We start from the raw sequence: 21,687 nt of genomic DNA on the forward strand, positions 1-21,687 counted from the left end.
AAATATTCTGAGGAACACATTCTGGGAAATAGTGTCTGAGAGTCATTTCTAGCACATATTTTGATCCAATCAGGCTGCTTTTCCACATCTACTTTTTTCTTTTCTTTCCTCCACTTTTTTTTCCAGAATACTAAAAAGATGGGCATGTTGACACAATCAGGCTAAAGTTATGAAAGGGCTGAATTAGTATTTCTATAAATAGGCATAGTAAAAATTCATTGTAAGGAGATATCAAAATAATAGAACACACCTGGGGGCTTCATGCCTTTTAAATATAGTGATGTCAAACACGCTTACCGGTAAAGTCTGTATTGACTGGGTGAGTGGAGCTGGGGAATTTATAATATCCATTTCCTATGAAACGAACTCCTTTCACCATTGTGGCCCTTGGAGCTGGTAGAGATGACTCCCTCCTTTCCAGCTGGTATATAGGAAAAGGTCCATTCAGTTCTTCAGGTTCAAGCCATGTAAGACGGATGGTTGTGCTGTTGATCCCCTCAACCAGAGGAGGCCTCAGTTGGGCTGGTGCTAAATATTAGAAAACACTCATTACATTCAAGAATTTGGTTTCTATCTCTAGACTCAGATATTCCACATATGAACACATGCACCTGTGTATATCACAGAAAAATCAAATCAATTGTGGTCTCAAGTATTTATTTGGTTCTAGGAACTAAAAACACAAGATAGAGTTTATATTAAATGTGACTAAACAAAATTTAAATGACTAACAAATACTTAACACAAAACGTTTATGAGTAAACAAAAGTTTTTCTTGCTAAGTAACAGATACTATATATTATAGTCTGTTGGTGCCCCACTCAGATTCTCTTTACCAAGCAGGTAACTCAACGCTCTAGATTCTGTGCCTATTGGTTTCTATTGGCTCACAGCTGCTCCTTGTTCTGGAGAATTCCCTTTGCTGGAGTGGGAGCTACCTCACCTAGGAGCTACAAGATTTCTTGTGAAATCTTCAGCCAGTGACTACTGATCACAAAGAGCAGAGCCCCTTGTCTTAATGTGGCATCAGCTCAGGATTGCAATTCACAGAGGCCAGGCAGGTGAAGAAAATGATTGAAATGGGCTAGCTAGGAAGACAAGAGGCAGTGTGGGGTCTGAGAAGAACTGGGTGGGGGTGAATGGTCCCTAATTTGTGCGAGCCAATGGATGATGAAGGATTGATGACCTACAGTTGCCAAATCTTTTACTTTTTTTTTTTTTAAAAAAAAGAAGTCATTTTATATGTAATTTTCTGTTTTTTTTGGTGAGGAAGATTCACCCTGAGCTAACATCTGTGCCAACCTTCCTCTATTTTGTATGTGGGTCACTGCCACAGCATGGCTGACGAGTGGTGTAGGTCCGCTCCCAGGATGTGAACCTGCGAACCTGGGTCACGGAAGCAGGGCGAGCCGCACTTAACCACTACGCCACGGGGCCAACCCCTATAATTTTCTGATTTTTAAAGCTTAGTAACTGGCTTAAATTAAAACAAATAAATAGCAAAAACCATTCTGAAGGCCAAACAAAGCATCCACATTCAGGAACAAGCCTGTGAGCTCGGGGGTTACAAACTCTGGTCCAGGCATGGCAGACTCTGGGCAGCCTCCTGGCCCTGAAGTGACCACACCACCAGCAGGGCCTGAACTTTGGGGTAGTGAGTGCCCAGAGCCCAAGCACACACTGGGACCTTGGCATGCTTTGAGGTCCTGGGACCCTGGCAACTCTTTGGAGGCCCTTGGGAAACCCCAGGACTAACAGATTTGAGATTTTTCCCTACAACCTACCAGAATGGGGATCAGAATAATAACTGAGTTATTAAAAATGAATCTTGTTTTGATTTTTTTTTTCTTAAACAGTTGAGCTTGTAGGCTGACATTCATATCCACGCTAAATGTGTCAGCTGGATTTGAGAGGTGAAAGTGAAGAAAGAAATAAATGTCATAATGACCAAGCCTATTTATTAAGGGCCCAAACGAAGGGCCTGGGCACTTAATTTACACCTGTGTTAACACAGCCTTACGCAGACACAAGTCTTTGCCTGTTTCAATAAACATAAATGAAAATGATGTGAATATAAGAATTGACCTTCTTAAACCATGAAAGGAAATTCACCTTAAAATAGCATAGAACAATGACTATTTATCACTTTCTAGAAGGCTTAGCCAGCTTTCCAAAGAGAAACAACCAATTGTGATTCTATTTTAACTTTTAGGAAAGAAAAGAGGACACAGAGCAAAAAGTTCATCAACTTAGAAATATAATTAACAATTCTGTTCATCTTCTGCCACAAAAGTATCACGTGATATTTTTATTTTTATACATGTATGAATCTATAAATTTTATGCATGATTTCCTTTAGCAGTCCTTGCCCAAAATTAGCTAAATGGTAGGTTTTCAAAGATTTCATTCTACAAGCAATGATCTGTCTTCAAAATAACCCAAAACAAAATAAAAAGGCACATGGTGTGTGGTGATGGACTGTAATTAGTATTTGGGTGGTGAACATGAGAACATAATGTAATCCACGCAGAAACAGAAGTATAATGATGTACACCTGAAATTTATACAATAGTGTAAACCAATGTTACTGCTATAAACAAAAAATTAAACAAAAAAAAAAGCTAAGTCATCCAGAAATTTCTTCTCCCACTAAGCTTGTTTTCAGAGTTTGGAGTTCCATCTTTATATTAAAATTTCAACAGGTCATTATTGGCTATAAGCTTGACTGGAGAAGAAGGACTGCCAAATATTTTTGAGTCCTGGGCTCAGGGAAGCAATGGAGGATCAATTATATCATTTTTTATTGTCTAAAATTTGCTACTTAGGTGCACAAAAGAGGAATTTTGAGCTCTTCTGTTATGTTTTCTGTATTCCACTTAAGATTCCCTAGTATTCTGAGACACAAGGACCTGAACTTTTCAGTTTGAAAAGTATCATCTATTCCAGTGATATCCAATAGTACTTTTTCTAATTATGGAAATGTTCCAGGTCTATACTCTCTAATGTGGTAGCTACTAGCCACATAAAACTATTGAGCATTTGAAGTGTGGCTAGCGAGACGAAGGAATGGAATTTTAAATTTCATTTAATTTTATTTTAAATTAAAATAGCCATATATATGTACTATATTGGAGTGCAAAGATCTAGAGAATAACAAATTATACATATTTGGTGTATTGAGAATAGGATTTCCATTTTAAGTAAATATTTAGAGAAATTATGAATAAACTATCTGTACTTCTTAAACTGAGGAGTTTCATTCTTGTTTAAAAGCAGCCTCTTCCTCAAGATCTTGTTTGTTTGACATTTGATCCACTTTTATTTCACTGGAAGGGGATAATGATGAAGGGTTTGTATCACTATAGTATTCAGAAGCATTTTCCCATTGATAGCATAGTGCAAAATCACTTTTTAATCAGGGATATAAATTCAGAGTCAAGCAAAACAAACAAAAGGCATTCCAGCAACTTGGTGGAGATTTTTTGTTTTGTTTTGTTTTAATATCTCCTAAAAGTGAGAGCACACACATTTTTTTTTTTAATTTGGCAAAATGATTATAATCAATAAGGGCACTCTTGCATTGAGAACCCACTAAAATTAATGTTGATTATTTAAACTCTAACAAGTAGTAGAGTACTTCTAGGTTCACAGGGGAATTATTTCACCAAGCAATTAGACTATTCTTAGGAACTCAGCTCCAGAGAATGAGTCGAAGTGGAGTATATTTTCTTATTCTCTTGCTTTAAAAAAACTAAATAACCTTCCAGCTGGTATGTTGTAATTTCACTTGGAGGAGTCAACCCAGCCCATTTGAACGGGTGAGCACCCTACTGAGTCATTATCTTCAGAGTTCCTCTAAGACCAGAGGAGAATTTTCAATCAATTAAACTAGACTGGCCACACACACATACACACAAGTAGAATGATGAGAAGAAAAATAGACGCTCCTGAACTATTAAACACACTCATACAAACACAGAATCACTGAGAGATACGGGGAATAAAAGATTGTCATATTATCAAAGTGAAGGGATTATAGGCATAAATTTGTTAAGCATAAAACAGTAAATTAAGAGACAACATAGAACAGTGGAAAGGACTCTGCAGACTTTTAGAGATTATATTTCACTTTGTAATTTCCAATTCTGCATGATTTTAGAAAAATCACCTAAAATTTATGTTTGACTCAGTTTTCCCATCTACAACATGAGGAGAAATTTTCAGCGGAAAACTTGACAATAACTGCTTTTAGAAACAATATACGTAGTTGCTGTAGGTTTTACAAAACAAATTTCTATACAAATACAAGGCACTATTATTACTAGCCAATAACACATCTTTCAAATTACATACTGTAAAAGGATACAATTCATCCACATTCAAAATCCACCTGTATTTACTTAGAAAATCCTCTTATAAGTGTAAAGTATAAAGTGAATCTTCAATATCCATCATTGCCAAGAATAACAACATACAAAGTCTGTTTCCACTTGGAATAAAATTACAATGTCTTTGTACTTTTTGCAATAGCACTGTAATCCAGTTTCTAGTCTAGCTCTTCTATTTATAAGTATTCTTTTGTAAAATGCTCTGATAATATATGTTCATCTTTATGTAGCATTTATTACTTTATAATCTGATTAATAGAATATCATAATGCATAAATTTACGCTTGCAAAATTTATGTAGTGTGGAGTTTGAGCATCAGAGGAAAAAAACTGAAGACTAAATGAGCAGAAGCACTTGTAGATGACAAGTCTTTAAAATCTAATCTCTTTATTTGTTTTCGAGGAAGACTTTGTTGTCTATGAAGACTGCACGGCTGTGTCAATTTCTTAAGACATCACCAACCTTCTATTATGAAGATAGGAACTCGGGAATGAACAGTCTTCCCACCTTTCAGGGATGTGTGGGGAGCAGACTAACATAAGACATCCTCATGCGCCTTGTCAATAGAAAACGATTTTGACTTGCTCTCGGAGATGCAGAACCGTCACAAGAAATGCGACTTAGCAAACACTGCTAGGCCAAAATACGTGAGAAAGGGCGCTAAGACCAGGACTCAAACCAGAAACCCAAGTCATGAAGCCCTGTTTCCCAGTTAGCAACTGGCCTATGCCAACTGCTCTCCAACCAGTGCCCAGAAGAGAAAAAGATTCTCCCCTCCCTCAGAGATCACTTAATGCTGCCTTGTTGACTATCTATTCTCAGACTGGGAAAAAAGAACAAAATCTATTTTGTCATTTCCTTCCTTGTTTATAGTCTCCTTCAAGAGAGAATATGTATAGTAGAACTGATCTGGAAAGGAGAAAACTTAGATTCTAGACTGGGTCTTCAGGCCCCTGGTTAAAGAACATTGGCTAATCCATTATTTGGTCTCTCTGCTCTTCAGTACCTCATTTGTTGAAGAGCACACTAGACTTGATTATGTTTAGGATCTCTTCAAGTTTCAAAATTCTGTGAATGACTATTTTCAAGTAGTGCTTCTCAATTAGTAAATGAGCATCCCTATGAAGGGAGGCTGGACATACAGATCCCCTCAGCCCTCCAGGAAGCCAGCTACCTTTTCCCCTTGTTTCTTTACCCCAGTATGGCATATAAATGCTATGACTTTTCAATGTGTTCTATGACGTAATGAAAGGCCAGAAAGCACTGCTTTGAGAAAATTTAACAGGAACCACCACCTTGGTGAATAAACACTACCTTAACCAGCTCTCATTTTGGTGATCATCAATAATAGGCACATACCCAGCATCCCACATGTGAAGAGAGAAGAGGATCCATGACTTCTGAACTGCACATCCAGCAGTAATGATAACAGCAAGCACCATTCTCTAAAGTCCACTATTAATAAAAGGTAGTTGCTTGGACTGTAATTATGGCATCCTTGCTACCCAAACTTGAAGATTTTATGGGGCTTATGCAATTAACTACTTAAATGCATCGTAACACTTGCTTCTCTGACAGCAAAGTATTGATTTTTTAATCATTTTCAAGTCTCCTCTAGCACAAATAAATGTACTACAGTTACAGTTAATGCACTGTGTACATGCATTAAACGCTGGTGTGACACAATTTATTATTTTGTGATATATAGAATTGAAGTCTGGCTTCTCAGAAAGCAGCATCACAGATCCAACATCAGTATGGAAACTACCATTGTCCTTGATAATCCAAATTCTCTTAACTTCAAAAAGCTAGAGACCTTTTTTAATAGGATAACTTAGGCTTAAAAACAAGGGCGGGGGGGCTGAGTATAAATCTTCTATATATGTCAATGTAAGAGAAAATTAAAAATAGTCTAACAAAGAAGATACAGCTTATATTTTCCTAAAGGTATTAACTGTGGGACCTATGGTAACTTTGTTGAGATGAATTTTTATCTATTTAATTTCTTTCCTTGTACTCATTTAGGGCACACCTATCAAAATATTTTGCATACTATAGTCTCTCTGATTCAGGCAATTTTTACATACTTTAATTGGATTATTTTAATGCCTTACTATAGTAAATACATTATAAAGCTGAAACAGTGTTTTAAAAAGTGTGATTTTGCATGCCAAAAAGGCCAATAGAGGCCCCACTAAAGTCACAAATCTAAATGCAGACCTGGTGACGGAGGTCATTACATATTTTATCAACAAGTCTTTTCCTCGGTTGCATCCACACATTCAAAATTAAAGTTGGTGAGTAAAAAGCAGTTAATTTTGCTTTGTTAGAAATAATATCATTTTAGTTTTAGCATCTAAGACAGATGCCAGCATTTCCCTCTGAACAGATGGTAATTCCACCTAATAGTGCATCTCTGTATTAGTAAGGTCTGTTGTGTATACAAACAGTAATAAACAGTAGGTAAGGATCAAAATAAATTTTAATTGTTGACATTAAATTCTGGCAGCCACAGTTCTAAGGCTGCAATATTCCTTTTTCAAGTCTGTCGGATTTACTAATGTTGCAAAAGCATTGCCGAAAGCTGCCAGATTCCAGTTTCAGTAAAAAGATTTTTGCATGCTACCAGTCACTGGCCTGCACCAGGATACCTGTTTTCACACACTGCAATAATTCTTCAAGAATGACACGGAATTGGTACTACCATCTATGTGATGGTCTGCCAGGATTTCTTTTAGAATGTTCCAGGACTGAACATTTAAGTAAGAGGTTAGTATAAAATGTTGCATCCAATTGTTACATTAGGGGTCATAGTATGATCACAGCTACTTTTCTACCGTGCTAAGCAATGGTCTCCCATTCAACTCATTTTATTCTATTTGCAAACCTGGGCATTCCTGAAATTCTCTGAAAGTGACATCATTCCTTTCATTTTTGTTTGCTTTGCTGGGGTCTGAAGGATTTCCCTGACAATATCAGCCATCATTAGCTGCACTCCTCCATAAACTTTGCTGTGGATCAAGTGTGCCAACAGCACCAATTTTGTTCTGATACCGCCTCCAGTGATCTGGTATTACAAGCAGTAGCCGCTATTTATTTTGGGAAGATGCCATGTTAAAAAAAAATCATAAAAATAAAGCAGTTTGGCATTCAGGTGACGGTTCAATAACAAACATGCTTTGCAATCATATTTCTTTAAAAAATGGATGTATTTTTTTTTAATCATGAAAAATATATTGCTTCCACCATATGGGACGACCAACGACTCACCAACCGATTTAAGATGCAGCATATTGTGCTCACCATATGTTACAGTGCTGTTGAATGGCTGAGTGATTCATGCCCGTCACATTCTAGTATATCAATTAAAGCTCCTTGAAGTCTGCATGATTTGTGTCTCTGTTATTAAACCCTGCTAATTCATCCCACTTACACATCTGTTATAAATCTCTAGGAGTGCTGTATGATTCATGGCAATCTGTGAGCATGCTACAGCAAATTCTTCTCCTCGTAATTAACAGTAAATTGTTTTACTGCCATGCAATGAATTTTTCAGTTATATTGCAAATGAACTCCTAAATGTGCGGTTCTTTCCTAAGAACTGACTTATATCATTAGGCAATTAAAAAGTATTGCTTTGAACCAAAAGCTTTTAATCAAGAGAAATACAACTGCAACATGGCTTAAGAGCCACAGAAATTTGACATGTTGGTTAAAAGCGTGAAATAATTTCTGTTGTTGAAAGAGCAAAACAAACAAAAAAACCCTTCAGTGTATTCAGGATTGCACTGATGCTAAGACCCAAGAACTGTTGCCTGAAAACGGTGAGACAAGTTTGCACAGATAATGTTTATCTTAGAAGTTACTTAAGTCATCTGTCATTACCAAATTTCTCAGATTGCTTTATACTTCTCTAACTGTAAAACAGGGCCTTTATTCTTGAAATAAATAATTGGATAATTAGCCAAGTTGAATCATCAGAGGATTCCAGTGCTGTTCAAGTGTTCTTGTCAAAGGTGAAGCAAATTCATTTCAGCTCGCCTCTGCGGCTCTTCGAACAGTCTTTGATTTTTTTCCCCCACTTTCTTGGCAGTAGCCTCGATTCATGAGTCCATACATCAAGTCGGTAGTTGAACAACAAATGGAATTAAATTCAAAGAAGGGAAGCTAATTGAAGGACAGCAACAAAAGTGTTTGGTAATGTGCTTTTTAATATGGCATGCCACATTTGCATGATAATTTTTCCTTTTTAGCATGGAGCAGAAAGTGACTAGCTTAATGAGGGATTATTCAAGGCAGGAACGAACAAAATGCATTCATAACTAAGAACAAAGATTGTGTTATGGAACAAAAACAGGCAACCTCAGACAAGTAACTGGATGATTGGTTTATGCATTATGAATAAAAAGATAGAAAAATATTTATATTAGTATTCACTAATGACTATATATACAAGATTGTTATAATTAAAATTATAAATTAACATATTAAGAATGCTTGTTTAATCACTCTGGGTCCTATTCACAATGAAAAGACTTATGTACCTCCATGCAAAACAATGTGTGTTTTCAACTGAGCAGCAAACAGCTTATACATTTTATTTTGGATTCAGAAAAAGAAACTGAATGCACCACTAATTACTTGCTTAATGGGAGATGGGCACTTCTAAGCTTGTAGGGCAGAGATCAGTTTATGACAGGGAAAGGAAATATCACATTGTTCCTCCAGGAATGGATCCCCAAAAGGAATTTCTCTTAAGAAAGTTTTAAATTGTACTTAATTTGCGAAGGGTAGAAACACACAAATTTCCTCAATTAAAAGGGTAATCTTAAGGAAAAGTATAACAAGAACTCTAAGAGGCTCCAGTCCATCAGTTCATTACATATACCCAGGAGCAACTCCAATGCCACCAATGACACTGCTTGAAGATTTTGCAATGGAGAGAGAGGCAGCTAATGCTGGGAGAATACCTCCCTGAAATCTTTGTCGTGGGCTCCAAAACTAAAGGGTGACAATGCAATATTCTGGATGAAATGCACCAATTCTAATCATGTCTCTAACTGAAAAAATATTTAAAACAAAAGAGAGCAAATTACAATTCTCGAGCTTTTTAATGAAACAGATAGATCTTTACGAGTATCTTTTTGATTTCTGTGACAGAGATTTAAGGAGGAAACGTTTTCATGATTCAGTGCTTCGAAAAGGCTGAATACTACTTCTAATTTTTGGTGCTCTTTTTCAAAAGTTTTTGAATGGTCACTGGCTTCTTTTGATCTCTGATAATGAACTCATACAAACTACATTTAGACTTAAGAGTTTAATTTCCCACAAATCCGTTAGAATTCGTCGCAGTAATATACACCCTCCAAATCCCAATTTTCTTACTAGAAGAATCAGCAGGAAGAATCACAAATCTGCAGGTCAACTTTTATTCCTATTCTATGCCAAACCTGTTGACCACTCAAAAGGATTGGCCTTCTCATTGTTTATTTCTGTGACTTAACATCTATGAGTTAAATCCAAATGTTTAATCTTAAGAAAATTTTAGAAAAACACTTATTCATCTGCTGAAAATAAAGGTAGCAAGAAGAATGTTGGATCTGTAACTGCTGGGCTTTTCCTGGCATTCCAATACAAACAAATAAGTTCAGGGGCCCACCCTGTGGTCAAGTGGTTAAAGTTCCGTGTGCTCCGCTTTGCCAGCCCAGGTTCACGGGTTTGGATCCCAGGTGCAGACATGGTCCACTCGTCAGCATGCTGTGGAGGCATTCCACATACAAAATAGAGGAAGATTGGCACAGATGTTACCTCTATCCTCCAATAGAGGAACACTGGCACAGATGTTTGCTTTTTCTTCAAGCAAAAAAAGAGGAAGATTGCCAACGGTTGTTAGCTCAGGGCTAATCTTCCTCACCAAAAAAAAAAAAGTTCACTCTCAGTGATCTGAACACCCCTGAAAATAGTGTATTTTAAAATAAATCAAACAGTAAGCAAAAATTGTTTTCCCATACTTTTGTCCTGCAAGTGACTTTATTCTCTGCCTGGCAGATGAAGAATCAGAGAGTTCTGGCAAAATGTATTAAGGGATTAAGAAATAAACATTTGCCCAGAAGAACACTAAAATAACTTTTCCTTCAGAAAAGAAAGGATTTCACACGAGAACAAAAAAGTTAATGTAATTTTTTAAAATGGAAATTGAGTAAATGGAAAATTTTGGCAAAGAACAAAGAACCACACATTTTAAATTTACCATCACATCTTCTCCTGGAACTACTCAATTCTTTACATTCCACCTTCTGCTCCAACCATGCTAATTAGAGTGTTTCCCGGAGGGTCACTGATACCCCACTTTCCCTGTTGTTCACATTTCTCTTACTTTCCCGATAGGATGTGATGCTATAGACAACATTTTCCTTCTAGAATTCTCTCTTTCCTTGACTTTTGTGATACTGCTCTCTCTAGGTTCTTTTTCTAACTCTGACCATTTCTCTCTTCCTTTCCTCTTTCTCCTCAAATATAGGCATTAACTGAGATGTGAACTTTATTTTGTATTTTCTCTACCTTCGTTAATTCATTATCATCCATAGTTTTAGCTCCCATCTATATGCAGATTATTACAAAATCTGCATCATTCTTAAGCTCCAAATTTGCATTTTCTGCTGCTGGCTGGTTATAATTGCCATGGATGTGTTTCTATCAAATGATCTGACTTAAATTCTTGGGTTTATTTCTCCCATATGGTCTTTCTTCATCTTTCCCACTGTATTTAATGGCATCACCATGGTCTACAATATTTACTGTCATCTTCAATTATTCCCTCTTCTTAACCTGTGGATGTCTCTTCCTTGATCCCACTCCATTCCCTTCTTTCAATCTTTGCATTTATTTGTCTGATTTACTCCCTCATTGCCTCTTAGAAAAATCTACCAGACTCTATTTACACCCTGTCTTCTAATCTATTCTATACTCCACTGCCAGAGAAATCTTCACAAACCCCAGCTTCAACACATCAGTACCTGGAACAATCACAGTACTAAAACAATGAGTGACTAGCATGGTATATGTTCAGTAAATACCTGCAAAAACCTTTACCAATCCTGTATAGTCCATCTCAAATGCCATTTAATCTAACTTCCCAATCTCCCAAATCAAAGTTATCTACCCCATGTTCTATGTTTCTACAACTTTCTTTTATCCTTCCTTCATGTCCCCATAATGTTAATCCCACCTTTTATATGTCAATGCCCGTAATGCAGACACCATTAAGGCATCTTTGAATGCATTATCTTTGAATCCGTCACAGTGCTTTCAATAGTAAACCCTTAATAGATACTGAATTGAGCATTCACAACAAAATATGGTAATGATATGGTTATGGCGCATTATTAACTCTATATTGCAAATACCAAATTTGAAGTTTTTGAGAAAAACTTTGAAATGCATATCATAATTCTGAATGACATACTCCTTACAAAACTGAAACCTCATGCTTTTAGATTTTAGCCCTCCTACAGTTTATTTTTGCATTATAATCCTTAGTTTTAGGGCTCTCTATTGTAGAGTTATATTATAAAAATGTTATGGAACCACAGTTATAAAATAAACTTCCTGATTTTGATAACATTAGAAATTCTATAACATTTACATTGTGACTGATAAAAGCATTATACAATAATTATGACAATCACGAAAAAATAATTTTTATTGAAGATTTACTCTATGCTGGGCACTGCTTTAAATAATTAACATATGTTAACTCTTCTTAAACCTCATAAGAACTCTATAAAATAGGTTATTCTTATCTATAAATTGGAAAATGAAGGCACAGAAGTAACATAATTTACTCAAAGTCACACAGCTAGTAGATGGCAGAGCCCAAATTCAAGCCCTGGCATTTTGGCTTATCATTTTTTCCCCTAAATATCTGAATAAGCTTTTATTTTTAAAAATCAATTAACTTGCACATCTCATGGATTTCGGAGAATATAAGAAGTTTCCAAGTTCTATTTTTCAAGGGTAAAGAGGCACAGAGAGAAATCAGAGGACTTAGATTAGTTTTACTTCACTAGTCTTCCAGTGGACAGAAGTGGCCTTAAGTCTCTTCATCATTAACTAAAATGAGAGCTGCACAGAGCACCCAGGTGCACTGTCTTCCATGCCACAGAAACTTGTTGCTGTAACCAATGAGGATGATATCAGCACAGATGTTATCATTGGTGCATTGAGCAGGGGGGATTCTGTTTCATAGACATTTTTCCTGCTTTTCTCTTTTCATCTCCAGGAATCGTCTAGTCTCTGGGGACAGACATGTCTCCCTTCAGTTCCTTTAGTTTGTGTCTATGAAAAGACAGACCAGATGTCATCCAGAGGAGAGTTGTCTGTACAAACAATGCTAGGATCTACGGTGTGTGGTACAGGTGGGAGGTGCTGTGGTAAGCAGCCTGAAGGAGAGAAGACTTGGGTGGAGGTATTGTTACTGAAAATGTTATTGGAAGTGATGTCATGAGGAAGATGAATTAGACTGAGGATGGCCCCCAAGGGAGTAGATGAGAATGTTGAATAGAAGCCACAGGGAGCTATTTTGGATCAATATAAGAAATCACCTTTTACAAGAGGTCTCTAAGCATGGTATAGATTTGCTTGAGAGGTAGTAGTTCCCCCACCACTAAAGATACCAAACACAGGTTGGCAAACACTTGGGGGGAATGTTACCAAGAATATATTATTGTTGGCTAGATAGTCACACTAGATGACTTCTACATGTTTTAAAACCCTGAGAAGCTGTGATTTCAGTTCTACTCAGTCACATGGTTGGGAGCCCTCTATCTTCCACTATACCCCAGACCAATCTTCAGCTTGTGTTGTTTCTCTTTTCACTTTCTCTAGCCCATAAGACTGATTACTCTTTTAATATTTGTTCTCTAGTCTCAAATTGTGTCATTTTTCCAAAAGGAGATAGGGAGCCTTCCTCTGTTATCCATATTCAGAAACCCTCTAATAATATAGTATACAAAAATAAATAGGGCTGGCCCAGTGGCGTAGTGGTTAAGTTCACGCGCTCCGCTTCAGCAGCCTGGGGTTTGTGGGTTTGGATCCCAGGCAGAGACCTATACACTGCTCATCAAGCCACGCTGTGGTAGCATCTCACATGCAAAATAGAGGAAGATTGGCACGTATGTTAGCTCAGTGACAATATCTTCCTCAAGCAAAGAGGAAGACTGGCAACAGATGTTAGCTCAGGGCCAAACTTACTCACCACAATAAATAAATAAATAAATAAATAGTCCTATAGGAGAATAGTATTTTGTACAATCTAGGTACTTCATAAATGTATGCACACATATGAAATATATAGATTAAATATATAAAAATACAAAGAGTTCAGATATAGAGCTAATAAAACATAATTTCTTAGAATTTGGGAATCAGTCTCTTTGATGGAAAATTTGAAGAAACAAAATTACTTGGTTGAGATAATTTGAGCCAAACAAGTTTTTCCAGAACTAAAACAAAACTATAGAATTGGGCCTGAAGACAGTTAGGAAGAAGGTCTAGGGGATATTTTTATAGCTAAATATGTTCGTACGATATCTGTTGTTCATCTAGGAGTCCCTTAACCTTCTCACATCTGGACACTTCCTTAAAAAGCACCAAAAAACTAAGTCTTATTCAATTGCAGACAGAAAAACTGATTTGAAATATATTAAAAGCAGAGTAATTGAGACATTGGCGGCGGCCATTGTTGTGGCCTGGTGTGGGCGTGCTGACACAGACGCCATTGGAGTTCTCCCTGAGACCTGCTAGCCCAGGGTCTGCTCCACCCGCTAGAGCACCGATTTAATCCAGTTCAGCCAGGGCAGGCAGGCCACCCTAGAGACTGGCCCCACCCAACAACAAGCCCTCAGGCAACGTGTGGGCCTGCATAGATTGGTGACTGGATTCTCTGCAGCCTGGCAACTGAGCTGACTTGAGCGGGACAGGGTGTGCACAAGGAGCGGGTGGAGAGTGTGGGGTGGTGGCGGAGTGTGTGGGGCTCCCGCCGTGGAGAGACTGGGTCCGCTTGGGGAGGTCGGGGCGCTCACACGGGGCAGGACTGTGTTGACTGTGTGTGTGGACCTGTGGGCAACAGGGCTTGTCAGCTGCAGAAGACTTGGGCTTCTCAAAGACCCACATAGGAGGTTTGCCCCACCTTCCAAAGCCTGAAACAATTGGGTGCTCCTGTGCCTGAGGGCAGCCCCACCCAGCAGCAATCCTCAGAGAGCTGACAAGAGACCTAATAGGCTAGAGGTTTACAGCAATTCTAAGGCCCTGAGCCTAACAACCTGCCACACTGGGGGCCTACTCAGTTAAAAGAAATACTGCAACACAAATGTGGTATTAGAACTTACAGCCAACTGTGCTGGGACTCCCCACACCTGATAAAGAGACTGAAGGGCCCACAACAACTACAAGCAGCTGAGCATTACAACAGCTGGCCAGGAGCATAACTCAGCCTCCCTGGGAGCCTAAAGGGAGAGTTAACAGGCCACAATAGAAGGACACACGTAGCCCACATAGGGGCCACCCCTGGAACATTGAGAACTGAGGGAAGCACACTGGAAGCCTCCTAAGGCATCACTTACATAAGGTCACCTATCCAAGAGCAGGAGACGTAGATGACCTACCTAATACGTAGACACAAGCACAGGGAAAGAGGCAAAATGAGGAGGCAAAAGAATACATTCCAAGTAAGGGAACAGGACAAAACCCCAGAAAAGGAACTAAGTGAAACAGAAATGAGCAACCTACCTGACAGAGAGTTCAAACTAAGAGTGTTAAGGATGCTCACGGATCTGGGGAGAAGAATAGATGAACTCAGTGAGACTGTCAACAAAGAAATGGAAGATATTAAAAAGAACCAATCAGAAATGAAGAATACAATACTGGAAATGAAAAACTCATTAGAGGGACTCAAAAGCAGATTAGAGGATACAGGAGAATGGATCAGTGAGCTGGAAGAAAGACTAGAAGAAATTTCCCAAGGTGAACAGGTAAAAGAGAAAAGAATTAAAAAGAGTGAGGACAGTCTAAGGGACCTCTGGGACAACATCAAGCGCACTAACATCCGTGTTATAGGTGTCCCGGAAGGAGAAGAGCGAGACAAGGGGGCAGAGAATCTATTTCAAGAAATAATAGATGAAAACTTCCCTAACCTAAGGAAGGAAACAGACATCCAGGTACAGGAAGCACAGAGAGCCCCAAACAAGATAAACCCAAAGAGGCCCACACCAAGAGACATCATAATCAAAATGTCCAGAATTAAAGATAAAGAGAGAATCCTGAAAGCCGCAAGAGAATGTCAAGTTACATACAAAGGAAACCCCATAAGGCTATCAGCTGACTTCTCAGCAGAAACCTTACAGGCTAGAAGAGAATGGCACGATATATTTAAAGTGCTAAAAGGAAAAAACTTACAGCCAAGAATACTCTATCCAGCAAGGTTATCATTCAAAATGGAAGGAGAGATCAAAATTTTCCAAGACAAGCAAAAATTAAAGGAGTTTGTCACCAAGAAACCAGTGTTACAAGAAATGTTAAAGGGACTGATTTCAGGGGAAAAGAGAAGACCACAAATAGGAAAAATTATCTATTTCCACGATTAGAACGTAATGGATACAAATGCACAACAAAGAGGTTAGATATGATATCAAAAACATAAAAGGAGGGAGGAGGGTAGTTAAAGAGTACAGCTTTCAGACACAGGTCAAACTAAAGTGACCATCAATTCTGTATAGAAGAAGTAAGGAACAGAGAAGGACTACTAAAACACTGAGAAAAAAAAAAAAAGTTAAAAAATGGCAATAAGTACATACTTATCAATAGCTNCTTTAAACGTCANTNGANNAANTGCCCCAATTNAAAGGCATAGGGTGGCTGACTGGAANAAAAAACAANACCCATATATATGCTGCATACAAGAGACACACTTCAGACCTAAAGACACTCACAAACTGAAAGTGAAGGGATGGAAAAAGATACTCCACGCAAATGGCAATGAAAAGAAAGCTGGGGTAGCAGTACTCATATCAGACAAAATAGACTTTAAAACAAAAACTGTAAAAAGAGACAAAGAAGGGCATTACATAATGATCAAGGGAACAATCCAACAAGAGGATATAACACTTGTAAATATCTACGCACCCAATGTAGGTGCACCTAAATATATAAATCAATTATTAACAGACATAAAAACAGAAATAGACAGTAACACAATAATAGTAGGGGACTTTAACACTGCACTTACACCAACGGATAGATCATCCAAACAGAAGATCAATAAGGAAACATTGGCCTTAAACGACACCTTAGAACAGATGGACCTAGTAGATATATACAGAGCATTCCACCCAAAAACCGAAGAATACACGTTCTTTTCAAATGCGCATGGAACATTCTCCAGGATTGATCACATATTAGGCCACAAAAGAAGTCTCCATAAATTTAAGAAGATTGAAATAATACCAAGCATCTTTTCTGACCACAACGGTATGAAACTAGAAATCAACTATAGGAAGAAAATCAGAAAAGCCACAAATACATGGAGATTAAACAAAATGCTACTGAACAACGACTGGGTTAACGAAGAAATCAAAGAAGAAATCAAAAAATACCTGGAGACAAATGAAAATGAAAATACGACATGCCAGAATTTATGGGATACAGCAAAAGCAGTTCTAAGAGGGAAGTTTATAGCGATACAGGCCTATCTCAACAAACAAGAAAAATCTCGAATAAACAATCTAACAATGCACCTAAAGGAACTGGAAAAAGAAGAACAAACAAAGCCCAAAATCAGTAGAAGAAGGGAAATAATAAAAATCAGAGCAGAAATAAATGAAATAGAAACCAAAAAAACAATAGAAAAAATTAATAAAACCAAGAGCTGGTTCTTTGAAAAGATCAACAAAATAGACAAACCTTTAGCTAGACTCACCAAGAAAAAAAGAGAGAAGGCACAAATAAGTAAAATCAGAAATGAAAGAGGGGGGCTGGCCCCGTGGCTTAGCAGTTAAGTGCGTGTGCTCTGCTGCTGGCGGCCCGGGTTCGGATCCCGGGCGCACACGGACGCACCACTTCTTTTTTTTTTTTTTTTTTTTTTTATGCTTGATAGTGCTTTATTGCAGTAACATTGGTTTATAACATTGCAAAAATTTCAGGTGTACATCATTGTACTTCTATTTCTGCATGGACTACATCATGTTCACCACCAAAATACTAATTACAACCCATCACCACACACATGTACCGAATTATCCCTTTCACCCTCCACCCTCCCCCCTTCCCCTCTGGTAACCACCAATCCAATCTCTGTCCCTATGTGTTTGTTTATTGTTGTTATTATCTACTACTTAATGAAGGAAATCATACGGTATTTGGCCTTCTCCCTCTGACTTATTTCACTTTGCATTATACCCTCAATGTCCATCCATGTTGTCACAAATGGCTGGATTTCGTCGTTTCTTATGGCTGAGTAGTATTCCATTGTGTATATATACCACAGCTTCTTTATCCATTCGTCCCTTGATGGGCACTTAGGTTGCTTCCAAGTCTTGGCTATTGTGAATAAGGCTGCAATGAACACAGGGGTGCATGTACCTTTGCAAATTGGTGTTTTCAAGTTCTTTGGATAAATACCCAACAGTGGAATAGCTGGATCATATGGTAGTTCTATCCTTGATTTTTTGAGGAATCTCCATACTGTTTTCCATAGTGGCTGCACCAGTTTGCACTCCCACCAGCAGTGTATGAGAGTTCCCTTCTCTCCACATCCTCTCCAACACATGTTGTTTCCTGTCTTGTTAATTATAGCCATTCTGACGGGCGTGAGCTGATATCTCATTGTAATTTTGATTTGCATTTCCCTGATAGTTAGTGATTTTGAACATCTTTTCATGTGTCTGTTGGCCATCTGTATATCTTCTTTGGAGAAATGTCTGTTCAGGTCTTTTGCCCATTTTTAATTGGGTTGGTAGTTTTTGTTGTTGAGATGCATGAGTTCTTTATATATTTTGGAGATTAAGCCCTTATCAGATGTATGGTTTGCAAATATCTTCTCCCAATTGTTAGGTTGTCTTTTCGTTTTGTTGATGGTTTCCTTTGCTGTGCAGAAGCTTTTTAGTTTGATGTAGTCCCATTTGTTTATTTTTTCTATTGTTTCTCTTGCCCGGTCAGATGTGGTGTTAGAAAAGATGTTGCTAAGACCGATGTCGAAGAGCGTACTGCCTATGTTTTCTTCTAGATCTTTCACAGTTTCAGGTCTTACATTCAAGTCTTTAATCCATTTGGAGTTAATTTTTGTGTATGGTGTAAGGTAAGGATCTACTTTCATTTTTGCATATGGCTATCCAGTTTTCCCAACACCATTTGTTGAAGAGACTTTCTTTTCCCCATTGTATGTTCTTGGCTCCTTTATCAAAGATTAGCTGTCCATAGATGTGTGGGTTTATTTCTGGGCTTTCGATTCTATTCCATTGATCTGTGTGTCTGTTTTTGTGCCAGTACCATGCTGTTTTGGTTACTATAGCTTTGTAGTATATTTTGATATCAGGAGTGTGATACTTCCAGCTTTGTTCTTTTTCTCAGGATTCCTTTAGCTATTCGGGGTCTTTTGTTGTTCCATATGAATTTTAGGATTCTTTGTTCTATTTCTGTGAAAAATGTTGTTGGAACTTTGATAGGGATTGCATTGAATCTATAGATGGCTTTAGGAAGTATGGACATCTTAACTATGTTAATTCTTCCAATCCAAGAGCACGGAATATCTTTCCATTTCTTTGTGTCTTCTTCAATTTCTTTCAGAAATGTTTTATAGTTTTCGGTGTACAGATCCTTCACCTCTTTGGTTAAATTTATTCCTAGGTATTTTATTCTTTTTGTTGCAATTGTAAATGGGATGGTATTCTTAATTTCTCTTTCTGCTACTTCGTTGTTAGTGTACAGAAATGCAACTGATTTTTGTATGTTGATTTTGTATCCTGCAACTTTACCATATTCGTTTATTACTTCTAAAAGTTTTCTGGTGGAGTCTTTATGGTTTTTTATATATAAAATCATGTCATCTGCAAATAGTGACAGTTTCACTTCTTCCTTTCCAATTTGGATCCCTTTTATTTCTTTCTCTTGCCTGATTGCTCTGGCTAGGACTTCCAATACTATGTTAAATAGGAGTGGTGACAGTGGGCATCCTTGTCTGGTTCCTGTTCTTAGAGGGATAGCTTTCAGTTTTTCACCATTGAGGATGATATTAGCTGTGGGTTTCTCATATATGGTCTTTATTATGTTGAGGTACTTTCCTTCTATACCCATTTTATTCAGAGTTTTTATCATAAATGGATGCTGGATCTTGTCAAATGCTTTCTCTGCATCTATTGAGATGATCATGTGATTTTTGTTCTTCATTTTATTAATGTGGTGTATTACGTTGATTGATTTGCGAATGTTAAACCATCCCTGCATCCCTGGAATAAATCCCACTTGATCATGGTGTATAATCTTTTAACGTATTGTTGTATGCGATTTGCTAGTATTTTGTTGAGGATTTTCGCATCGATGTTCATCAGTGATATTGGCCTGTAATTTTCTTTTTGTGTTGTCCTTGTCTGGTTTTGGTATCAGGGTAATGTCAGCTTCGTAGAATGAGTTAGGGAGCTTCCCCCCCTCCTCAATTTTTTGGAAGAGTTTGAGAAGGATAGGTATTAAGTCTTCTTTGAATGTTTGGGAGAATTCACCAGGGAAGCCGTCTGGTCCTGGACTTTTATTTTTGGGGAGGTTTTTGATTACTGTTTCGATCTCCTTACTGGTGATTGGTCTATTCAAATTCTCTACTTCTTCTTAATCCAGTTTTGGAAGGTTGTATGATTCTAAGAATTTATCCATTTCTTCCAGATTGTCGAATTGGTTGGCATATAGCTTTTCACGACGCACCACTTCTCCGGCCATGCTGAGGCCGCGTCCCACATACAGCAACTAGAAGGATGTGCAACTATGACATACAACTATCTACTGGGGCTTTGGGGGAAAAAATAAATTAAAAAAAAAAAAAAAAAGAAATGAAAGAGGAGAGGTTACAACAGACACCTCAAAAATACAAAAGATTATAAGAGAATACTATGAAAAGCTATATGCCAACCAATTCGACAATCTGGAAGAAATGGATAAATTCTTAGAATCATACAACCTTCCAAAACTGGATTAAGAAGAAGTAGAGAATTTGAATAGACCAATCACCAGTAAGGAGATCGAAACAGTAATCAAAAACCTCCCCAAAAATAAAAGTCCAGGACCAGACAGCTTCCCTGGTGAATTCCACCAAACATTCAAAGAAGACTTAATACCTATCCTTCTCAAACTCTTCCAAAAAATTGAGGAGGGGGGGAAGCTCCCTAACTCATTCTACGAAGCTGACATTACCCTGATACCAAAACCAGACAAGGACAACACAAAAAAAGAAAATTACAGGCCAATATCACTGATGAACATCGATGCGAAAATCCTCAACAAAATACTAGCAAATCTCATACAACAATACGTTAAAAAGATTATACACCATGATCAAGTGGGATTTATTCCAGGGATGCAGGGATGGTTTAACATTCGCAAATCAATCAACGTAATACACCACATTAATAAAATGAAGAACAAAAATCACATGATCATCTCAATAGATGCAGAGAAAGCATTTGACAAGATCCAGCATCCATTTATGATAAAAACTCTGAATAAAATGGGTATAGAAGGAAAGTACCTCAACATAATAAAGACCATACATGAGAAACCCACAGCTAATATCATCCTCAATGGTGAAAAACTGAAAGCCATCCCTCTAAGAACAGGAACCAGACAAGGATGCCCACTGTCACCACTCCTATTTAACATAGTATTGGAAGTCCTAGCCAGAGCAATCAGGCAAGAGAAAGAAATAAAAGGGATCCAAATTGGAAAGGAAGAAGTGAAACTGTCACTATTTGCAGATGACATGATTTTATATATAGAAAACCCTAAAGAATCCACCAGAAAACTTTTAGAAGTAATAAACGAATATGGTAAAGTTGCAGGATACAAAATCAACATACAAAAATCAGTTGCATTTCTGTACACTAACAACGAAGTAGCAGAAAGAGAAATTAAGAATACCATCCCATTTACAATTGCAACAAAAAGAATAAAATACCTAGGAATAAACTTAACCAAAGAGGTGAAAGATCTGTACACCAAAAACTATAAAACATTTCTGAAAGAAATTGAAGAAGACACAAAGAA

At 37.6% G+C, this 21,687-nt stretch overlaps 1 protein-coding gene across 1 annotated transcript in view; it reads right to left on the reverse strand.

Moving 5' to 3' along the window:
- Positions 1 to 21,687, reverse strand: part of USH2A (usherin) — a 761,558-nt gene that overhangs the window by 501,021 nt on the left and 238,850 nt on the right. Inside the window, exon 21 of the mRNA XM_087424358.1 lies at positions 298 to 528. Within this exon, the coding sequence (XP_087280484.1) occupies positions 298 to 528 (231 nt within the window). The remainder of the gene's footprint in view (positions 1 to 297; positions 529 to 21,687) is intronic.

Source organism: Ceratotherium simum, chromosome 36, assembly GCF_057802395.1.
Source record: "Ceratotherium simum simum isolate JZ-2026a chromosome 36, ASM5780239v1, whole genome shotgun sequence".
NCBI classification, from domain to species: domain Eukaryota; kingdom Metazoa; phylum Chordata; class Mammalia; order Perissodactyla; family Rhinocerotidae; genus Ceratotherium; species Ceratotherium simum.